Consider the following 10,682-nt stretch of genomic DNA (forward strand, 5'->3'; position numbering starts at 1 on the left):
GGACGGAGGGAGGGAGAGAGAAGGAAGAAAGGAAGGAAAGAAAGAAAGAAAGAAAGAAAGAGAGAGAGAGAGAGAAAGAAAGAAAGAAAGAAAGAAAGAAAGAAAGAAAGAAAGAAAGAAAGAAAGAAAGAAAGAAAGAAAGAAAGAAAGAAATTAAGAAAGAAAGAAAGAAAAAGAAAGACAGGAAGAAAGTGGGAGGGAGGGAGAAAGGAAGGAAGGAAAGAAAGAAAGAAGGAAGAAAAAATCCTATATAATTAGTAATTTTGTTATCTTGAAGAACATAAGTAATTATTTGCCTTTCATAGAAATACAAGCATTGTTATGTCCTGTGTAAATAGGAAGTAACTTAACTTCAAAGTGAAAAATTGAATGTAATTTTTTCATCACATGAAAAAACTTAAAAAGAAAAAAGATGTCATTGTTATTCCAATGCAATATGCTCAGTTACTAAAGATATTGTCATTACAATTTTACATTTTCTACCACATGTTGCATCATTATTTAACTTTGATATATATTAGAGTAATATTAACAAATTTCATTTATGAATGACCTACAATGACCCACCCAGTTGGTAAACAGATTGCATTTAACTATTAAATCTACATATTCAACATTTACATTTATGTCACATTATTTTAAAAAATAGAGCAGAAATAGCACAATTTATCTTTCAGTGTCCAAACTTAAAATACTAGAAATCCCAATTTTTTTGAAATCCCAATTTTTAACACTATTTTGTTTTGTTTTGCACCTTGAAATCGATACCCAGGTGGCTGTTTCAGCATCACCTACAAGCCCTACATATAGAAGTCTTGAATCTGTGACTCCAGCATCAACTATGCTATATTTTAAGTGATATCAAGATGTCTTCATCACCCATGCTGCTCTACTGTCTACAAACATTACAAGCAAATAGAAAAATCTCTAGAAGATGCAGCATATTCCAAAAGCAAGTTCTAACATATGCCACAACCTTGGTTCCAGAAAAGGATGTGTTCAGACTGAAAAGAATTCTAATGCCAACTATTAAGCCCTGAATGACTACTTGTTCCTATCACCTTTTATATTGTTCAGAAACATAGCTATTTTTCTGAATATCAGACAGATGTTATTTCTTCACAGAAAATCTGTTTTCCCCATTCTACATATAACGCATGGCTAAGTGAAGAAAATCTCAAACTACTTCATTTGTTTGTCTTCAGCCATTAACTGAAGGTATTAAGAAGGAAAAACTGCAACTTTGCCATGCCATGATTTTCATTCTACTAAACAGCCTCTAATGTTTAACCAGCTACACCACATTACATCATATTATAATTTCTGACAATGACATGATTAGCATGACTAACCCATCAAGCTTGGGTAACAAGTTTCCAGCCCTCTATTGTAGAGGGCATGCCCAGCCATATTTTTCACATGAACATTGGCTCATTTACTTCCCTTTGAGTGCTGCTGGGAAAACCAAATGTATACTTACATTCCTCAGAGATTTGCTGATGTCCTTAAGATCTATCTGAAGAATGTTTCCAATGATGGGTAGAGGTGTGGGGCCAGGAGGGAGGTTTCTTCTCTGGGAATTCTGCCTCCATAGTGAAAGGAGAAGCAGACAAGTGAGAAGAAGCCCTAGAAACACACCAAGAACCATTGCTTGCTTCACTTCTTAAGATATGACTGTGCACACAACCAAAAGCTTATGTAAGGAAGGCTATTGATACACCCGTGAGTCACTGATACAAAACAGACCAACCAGAAACAACACTTAATCTCTCCTCCTAGTGAACTTTGTTTCAACGTAGTGATAAAGTAAAGTGCTGGGTCATTTGCTCTCCTTTATATCACAGCATATCCTGTAGATTGTGGCTTAATTACAATGGGTTGGGTTTGAAATATTTAGGTGAAAAGGTTTTCTGATATGTAGCCACAATTGAAAAGGAAACAATAAATGTACTTCATGATAGAAAACTGGAAGCTGTAAAAAATTCTGCATTCTCAAGTTAATGAGCACTTGAGAACTTATAACATTAGAGAAGTTTAATATTTAATATAACTGGCAAATAAAAAGAAATTTTATACTGTATTAACTATTAATATTTATATTAACATTAACTATTCTTTCACTATAATACAATAAAATGAGTTTTCAAATAATATATTAATATTACAAAGACACTAACGATCAAACCATATATACTGTGAATGAGAATATAAAAAGCTTTTAATTAAAAAGCTTTTAATTAAACTAATGAGGATAATGTTCATCATAAGATAAAGTTTAAGATAGAAACATGGATGATAGTATTTTATATTTCAAATATGGAAAGGAACTTTCTTTCAGGACACCTGTCATTTTAACAAATACTCCTAGATGTTGAGTATGTTTAAATTATGTCTGATAACCACTGTTATTCATGATTACTTACAGATCAGAATAATCTCATCAACTAAAACATATACCACAATAGAAATTTCCCTATTATACTTCCTCTGCTCTTTTTCTATTTATAACATAAATAATTTTATAAAGCCAGGCATTTGTTATAAAGCCAGAAGTACCACATTATATATACACCTTATATTACTTCAAGGTTAATACAATAGGATATTCTCACAAATAAATATCATTTATCATTCTCATAAATAAAAATCAATTTTGTTCTCCATAATGAAGAAAGAGAATGAACCTCAGAGAACTTGGTTACAACAACTTGGAAAATCATAGATTTCAAAATGTTATTAAAGTATATTAATTTGTCAGTCTTTCTCTTCCCATGTTCAGGGCAACCCCAGCATGCTGAATTAAATAAAATTCCTCTTTCATTTTGCATCGATTCTTGTCTCCACATTGTTCACTGGAGGTGGGAGGGGTGTCTCTGGTAAGTTAAGACTCCCTGAGTCTTACATTTGATGTATTGGCCAGGAATCTGACCTCCTGTAGAGACACACTGGAGTAGTGAATTGGAGGTGTTGAGCAGGTAACACAGCAGTGTTTTTTTTGGTTGGTTGGTTGGTTGGTTGGTTGGTTGGTTGGCTTGTTTTGTTTTCTTGTCTGTCTTGCTGCTTGTCAAAATCTGAGTCTGTAAGCTTGTCTGAACTTTCAGTTTGCTTGCAAGCATCTGAGAGGCTCAGAGAGCCTACAGTGTCTGATACAGTCAAGTTCACCTGGCAGTTGTGCCATAAGTTGAGACTGTAGGGGACAGAAGGATGCTTCAGGCCCCCAGGAGAGAGCCGGAAAGGTTCTGCTTCTTCTAGAAATGGCAAGACAGTACTGGTGGGAGTCTTGTGAGAGACAGTACTGGGAGTCTTGCTATAACCTGGTTTATCTGGCTCCTGCCATATGGGCAGGAGCACCTAGTTTGTTTCAGCATGGCTGCAGCTGGCTGAGCAATTCTGTTATCTGGTTCCTGTCATAAGGACAGGAGCACCTGGTATCTGTAACTGGGTCCATCAGGAGCTAATTATGCGTTGATTGTCTTTCTCTGTATTTTTTGGTATATCATTCCATGTTATTGGACTTAGACTGATGACATTATTTGGACATTAGACTGACTGAAAAGCAAGTTAGTTAATCTCTGCTTCTCTGAATGACCTACCCGTAGGGACCTTTGACTTGCTGGTGATCAAAGCAGTAGAAGAGAAAGTCTTTATACTTACCTAGAAGAATCTGGTATAAGACCCACCTCCCCCCTCATAGATAAAAGTCTTTCTTTTCACAAGACCCACCTCACAGGTTCTGGCCTTCAGAAAAAAGAAGCATGAGAAGAGAGATCCAGACCTGAGAACTCAATCCCCCCCAAGGCCTTCAACAACTAACCTTTTGTTTTAAGACCCTCCCGGTACTCCCTTCCCTTGCCCCCAGTGCTGTGCCAGCTGCCAGCACTGGTTCTGGGATCCTCAGCCCATATGGGACCAGGGAGAAGCAGGAGGATATCTGAGAGCCACCTCCCCTGGTCCTGCAGGGGCTCTCTCACTAAGGGCATATTTTCCAAGAGACTGATTAATCTCTTTGAGACTGTTTTATTTATAATACAGAAAGTCAAAAATAATACCCCCTCAGACACAGAAGTGCCATCAATTGACCAGGCTGTCATGAACAGTGGGATTTTCCTGAATAGACCTGACTGGGACTTTAGTATGTCAAATGGTAAGGGGCACCTGAAGGTCCACCACCAGACTCAATAGACAGGTCTCAAGGGGGCCACATGGCAACCCACAAATTTGACAAAGGTATGTGAGGTTAAACAGGGACCACAGCCTTTCTAAAGAGGATCATAGTGGCATTCTACTAATATAAACCCTATGAGCCTATGGCATGGAATATAAAACTAATGGGACAATGGCTTTTATAGACCAGGCTAGTAGAGTTATCAGGAAAAAGCTTCAGAGGCTAGAGAAAAAGAATAAGCCGTTGTGAGATTTAGTACAGTTTGCTGAGACAGGGAGACAGAGGAGGAGAAAGAGCAGAGAAAGAGAAAAGATAAGCCATTGAGGGATTTAGTGCAGTTTGCTGAGACAGGGAGACAAAGGAGGAGAGGGAATAGAGAAAAAGAAGGGAAAAAAGTGACAAGCAAGGAATCTACAGAGAATCCTGGCTACAGTATTTAAGAAAAGCAGAGAAGAGAGACTCCAACCAGAGAGAGACTGAAAACTCCTTGAAAAGGACCAGTGCACATACTGCAAGGGGAAAGGCGACTGGGCCTGAAAGTGTCCTAACAAACAGAAGCTGGGAGCAGGAAATCCCAGGCCTTGGGAAAAGTGCCCCCAAATGGCAAAGGTGTTAGCCCTGGGTGAAGACAATGATCAGGGGAGACGTGGTTTGGACCCCCTCCCCAAACACAGGGTAACTCTGAGAGTGGAGGGAAAACTCACTCAATTTTTGGTGGACATGGGGACTTAATATTCAGTCCTCCAAGCCGATGGCCCCATTTCCAAGAAAAGAACTTGGGTCCAAGAAGTCACTGGCACCAAAATGTATTCATGAACTACCCAAAGAACAGTGGACCAAGGGATGGGATGGAACGCCCATTCATTTAGGGTCACCACAGACTGTCCCTACCCCCTGTTGGGGTAGGACATAGTCTCCAAAATGGAGGCCCAGATGCACTTCCTGCCCGATGAACCATAGCTAACAGGCCCAAAAGGAAAGACCTCTCAGAATGACCCTTGCCAAAAGTGGAGGCTGCCTGGTTTACAGACGGGAGCAGATTTCCCCATGAAGGTCAGAGACAAGTAGTGCTACTGTGGTGAATGGCACAAATATCATTTAGGTAGAACATCTACACTCTATGTTGATGAGAACACCCTGTGTTGATGAGAACATCAGCACAGAAAGTGGAGCTAATTGTTCTCACCAAGACCTTGGAACCAACAAGAAATTAACATCCACACAGATAGCAGGTATGCCTTTGCCACAGCCCCTGCCATTTTAACCTGACCCCTTTTGAGATCCTCTCCGGTGTCCCAACTCTTTGGTGTCCACTGGGCCCGCCCAAGAGCTATCCCACAGCATGAGATTTGGCCCAAACTGTCTGCCTTAAATACTCCAGAGATGCCAGAAACTCCTCACCCACTTCCAGACTGGTGACTGGATCTATGTAAGGAGGACAGTGCTAGAACCCTGATAGAAGGGACCCTTCCTGGTGCTTCTAGCCACTCCCACAGGCCTCAAGGTGGACGGTGTTGTGGCCTGGGTACATGCTTTCCATGTGAAACTTGCAGACACCCCACTTTCCAGAGATCCCCGCTGGAAAGTACAGAAGACAGACAATCTACTCAAACTCAAGATCACTCAACCTTGATCATGACTGTCTGGTGGAACCCTTGAATTCTGGTTCCTTCCCCCATCTTATGTGCCTGTCAACCTATTACAGCACTCACTGTCTCCTTTCTGTTGGGGTTAGGGATGGCTGGGGCAGTCACCAGGACTTCCACTCTGGTCTTACAAGGGGAAAATTATGACAGTCTGAGGGCATTCATTGATTTAGATACAGAGAAAACAAAAACTTTTATCAGTCACCTTCAAGAATTGCTAACTGTGATATCAGGTACTAAAGAATAGGAGGGCTTTGTGCTAACTTAGCTGAGTGGCATTGCTTTTATATAGATCATTGTTAAAGAATCAATGGCCAAGGTGAGGAAAGGGCTAGCCAAGCAGAAAAGAGAGAGAAGAGAGACAGGACTGGTTTGAGTCTTGACTTAACTCCTCCCCTTGGTTAACCACCTGCATATCTACCCTGTTAGGACCCTTAGTTCTCCTGCTATTGGTGACTGTTGGCACCTACATTTTGAACTGCTTAGTCACTATTGTTAAGAAACACTTAGGTACAGTACAGCGAATGACATTAAAGCAAAGATACAAAGAACTAGATACAGAAGACCAGGAGCATGAACTATCAGAATACCAGAAATTGCTTCAGGATTGAAGCATGCACAAAGAAAAGGAGGAGAATGAAAGGGTTAGCTTAGGAACTTTGGAAAGATCATTGAACACTTGCCCCTCCCAGAAGGGAGAGGCTAAATTATATTCCTCAGACCACAGGGAGGTCCTGTGGCTAAGGGAGGCCCAGAGTTATTCTGAAATCATTGGCCACCCACCTCTCCCCCTAAAAACCAATTAGTTTAAAGATAAGAGTGTTTTGCCAATCACTTTGTGGCTAGGGGCAGCTGCCCTGAGGACTGTATAAAAAGCCCACTACACAGGCTGTGAGTGGTCATTCTCTCCCCATGTACAGGACGACCTCAGCATGCTCGGTTAAATAAAATCTTTCTTGCATTTTGCATCAAAACAGGTACTTTAATTTGTCATTTTCACAAATAAAATTAAATAATACACAAGAGAAAGCAAACTCATGAGCAGAACAACTGGGTGCAATAGGAGTGCTGTAATTCAAATATAAAAGAACTCCATGGGCTCATGTATTTAAATTCTTTAGGAAATGAGACAGAACTTTGTCCAAGGAAAAGGTTACTTACTTCAGGGTACTTGAGCAGGAGGTGAGGTTTGTTTAAAAACAAAACAAAAAATTCCCAAAGCTCATAAACAACTTCAGCAAAGTGGCTGGATATAAAATTAACTCAAGCAAATCAGTAGCCTTCTTCTACTCAAAGGATAAACAAGAGGGGAAAGAAATTAGGGAAATGACACCCTTCCCAATAGTCCCAAATAATATTTCATACCTAGGTGTGACCCTAACAAAGCAAGTGAAAGATCTATATGACAAGAACTTTAAGCCTCTGAAGAAAGACAATGAAGAAAACCTCAGAAGGTAGAAAGATTTCCCATGTTCATGGATTGGAAGAATCAATATGGTAAAAATGGCCATCTTGCCAAAAGCAATCTACAGATTCAATGCAATCCCCATCAAAATCCCAAATCAATTCTTCAAAGATCTAGAAAGAGTAATTCTCAAATTCATCTGGAATAACAAAAAACCCAGGATAGCAAAAACTATTCTCCACAACAAAAGATCTTCTGGGGGAATCACCATCCCTGACCTCAAGCTCTACTACAGAGCAATAGTGTTAAAAACTGTTTGGTATTGGTATGCAGACAGGCAGGAAGATCAATGGAATAGAATTGAAGACCCTGAAAAGAACCCACACATTTACAGTCACTTGATATTTGACAAAGGAGCTAAAAACATCCAGTGGAAAAAAAGATCCAGCATTTTTAACAAATGGTGCTGGATAAACTGGAGATCTGCATGCAGAAAAATGCAAATCGACCCATTCTTATCTCCTTGTACAAAGTTCAAGTCCACGTGGATTAGGGATCTACACATAAAACCAGACACACTGAAGCTTATAGAGGAGAAAGTGGGGACGAATCTTGAACACATAGGTACAGGGGAAAGTTCCTGAACAGAACACCAATGGCTTATGCTCTAAGAACAAGAATAGACAAATGGGACCTCATAAAACTGCAAAGCTTCTGTAAGGCAAAAGACATGGTCAATAGGACAAAACGGCAACCAACAAATTGGGAAAAGATCTTTACTAACCCTACATCCAATAGAGGGCTAATATCCAATGTATACAAAGAACTCAAGTAGTTAGTCTCCAGAGAGTCAAATAACCCTATTAAAAGATGGGGTACAGAGCTAAACAGGGAATTCTCAACTGAGGAAACTCAAATGGCTCTAAAGCATCTAAAGAAATTTTCAGCATCCTTAGTTATCAGGGAAATGCAAATCAAAACAACACTGAGATTCCACCTTACACTGGTCAGAATGGCTAATTGAAAAACTCAGGGGACAGCAAATGCCTGAGAGGATGTGGGGAAAAACACTTCTCCATTGTTCATGGGATTGCAAGCTGGTAAAACCACTCTGGAAATCAGTTTGGAAATTCCTCAGAAAATTAAACATAGTATTACCTGCAGATCCAGCTATACCACTCCTGGTCATATACCCAGAAGATGCTCCTACATGTAATAAGGACACATGTTCCACTATGTTCATAGTTGCCTTATTTATAATAGCCAGAAGCTGGAAAGAACCCAGATGTCCCTCAACAGAGGAATGGATACAGAAACTGTGGTATATATATATATATATATATATATATATATATATATATATATATATATATATACACAATGGAGTACTATTCAACTATTCAAAGCAATGAATTCATGAAATTTTTAGGCAAATGGATAGAACTAGAAAGTGTCATCCTGAGTGAGGTAACCCAATCACAAAAGAACACACATGGTATGCAGTCACTAATAAGTGGATGTTAGCCCAAAAGCTCAAAATAAACAAGTTACAATTCACCCAACACAGGAAGTTCAAGAAGAAAGAGGACTTAAGTGAGGGTGCTTTGGTTCCTCTGAGAAAGGGAACAGAATACTCACAGGAGCAATAAGGGAGACAATGTGTGGAATAGAAACTGAAATAAAGGCCACCCAGAGATTGCCCTGCCTGGGGATTCATCCTATAAACAGTCACCAAACCCAGACACTATGACAAGAAGCGTATAACAAAAGGAGTATGCCATGGTTGTCTCCGGAGGGGCCCTGCCAGAGCCTTACAAATACAGAGGCAGAAACTAGCAACCAACTATTGGACTGGGCGTGGGGTCCCCAATGAAGGAGCTAAAGGGTGGTCTGGAGGAGCTGGAGGGGTTTACAGCCCCATGGGAAGAACGATGACTTCATCCACCCAGATGCCCCAAGATACCCAGGGACTGAACCATCAACCAAGGGGTACGCGTCGTTCCAGCCAAAAATGTGGCAGAGGAAGGGCTTGTTGGGCATCAGTGGGAGGAGTGGTCCTTGGTCAGGTAAAGCCTCAATAGAGGCCCTAACAAAGAGAAACCGGGGGTGGGGTGGGGAGGTGGGAGTGTGTCGGGTGAAGGCATATATATGGAGGCAGGAGGTGGAAGGAGGGGTTGGGGGTCTTTAGGGAGGGGGAACTCTGGAAAAATTTTACCATTGGCAATGTAAATGAAGACGATATTCAATAAAAAAAAAGAAACTTAAAAAAAAGAAATTATTTCTCAGGCTTGCTTCAGCAGTATGTATGTTAAAATTGGAACAATCGATGTACAGAAGATTAACATGGCACCTGAACAAAGTTAACCCACACATTCATAAAGCATTCCATATTTTTCAGCTGAAGGACAGCCAACTCAGCTAGCATCAGGGTCCAGATACAGAATTTTGAGTCAGTTTACCTCAAAAATCTACTCGATCTATGAGCTGTTAGAGTGAAGAAACTGGTCCTGTAAAACCAGAGCTACAGGATCACCATAACTCTAGGCAACAGTAAGATATTAGAAATTAGTCTCGGTGGTGACCCAGTAGTGTCAGAAACAGAAACCTTGAACCAGAACATGACATGACCTTTTAGTTAATAATTCCATTTATTTTGAATCAGCCATAGCTAAGATGGCTCTCAGTTGAACTGTCTGTATTACACTCATATTAATAACTCAAACATGTCTTAATACAGTTCACAGTCAATACAAGTGTTACAGACTGAAAGGAGCAATGGACAGATTTGCATGATAACTCAGGGAAACCTTCTTAAGAAAGGTGAATGTTCACTGGATTGTGAGAGAATGAAGAGATGTGAGAGGAGATTATCATAATTTTGATAAGAGTGATGTCCCTAATAGTGGAAAGGATGTGCAGAGCACCCCCTGAGAATTCACAGACACCAGCATAGCAACAGCAAGTGTGTTCTGCTTTAACAAGGAATGAAGTACAGCTGGTATGAAGGTGGTACACAGCCAAAGGTACCAATTGGTCAATGGGTAGTGTCAATGTCCTTTGGATCACCCAAAGATTTCGGGTTAAAATTCTCTACAATGGTGGTCAGAAGCAAAAACAGCTCCATGTGAGCCATGGCCTCTCCCCCACACATTAGCTTTCCTGAAAAACAAAAGCAAAACGGAAGTTTCCCTCTTTACAGTAAGTTCTGAAGTGTTATAAAGCTAGACCATTAAGTTTGATTTTTAAATGGTGGATGGGTCAAATACATAATGATTACAAGAATTTTTAAACAGAGGGGCACACAACTTAGGACACAAATATTATCTACTTAATGTCTGGTTTTGAAAAGTACCTTTCATTATAAACTCTACTAACAATTCATACCATATAACTTCCCTTTGAGCTTTTAACTTCACACTCATCTTCTAGAAACACATTTATTTCACTGCTTTAGTGGCTGAAGTGG

General features: G+C 40.0%; 1 protein-coding gene and 1 non-coding gene across 4 annotated transcripts in view; one reads left to right on the forward strand and one right to left on the reverse strand.

The window, feature by feature from the left end:
* LOC127677203 (cytochrome P450 2C42-like) overlaps window positions 1-1,648 on the reverse strand; it is a 60,352-nt gene extending 58,704 nt beyond the window's left edge. For all 3 annotated transcript variants that reach the window (XM_052172365.1, XM_052172367.1, XM_052172363.1), the window contains exon 1: window positions 1,481-1,648. In XM_052172365.1, the coding sequence (XP_052028325.1) occupies window positions 1,481-1,648 (168 nt within the window). The remainder of the gene's footprint in view (window positions 1-1,480) is intronic.
* Window positions 1,649-9,504: 7,856 nt separating this feature from the next.
* LOC127676642 (U6 spliceosomal RNA) lies at window positions 9,505-9,611 on the forward strand. Its single transcript, XR_007976088.1, has one exon. It is a non-coding gene; the product is annotated as a U6 spliceosomal RNA (small nuclear RNA).
* The last annotated feature ends 1,071 nt before the right edge of the window (window positions 9,612-10,682 follow it).

Source organism: Apodemus sylvaticus, chromosome 1 (genome assembly GCF_947179515.1).
Source record: "Apodemus sylvaticus chromosome 1, mApoSyl1.1, whole genome shotgun sequence".
Classification (NCBI taxonomy): Eukaryota; Metazoa; Chordata; class Mammalia; order Rodentia; family Muridae; genus Apodemus; species Apodemus sylvaticus.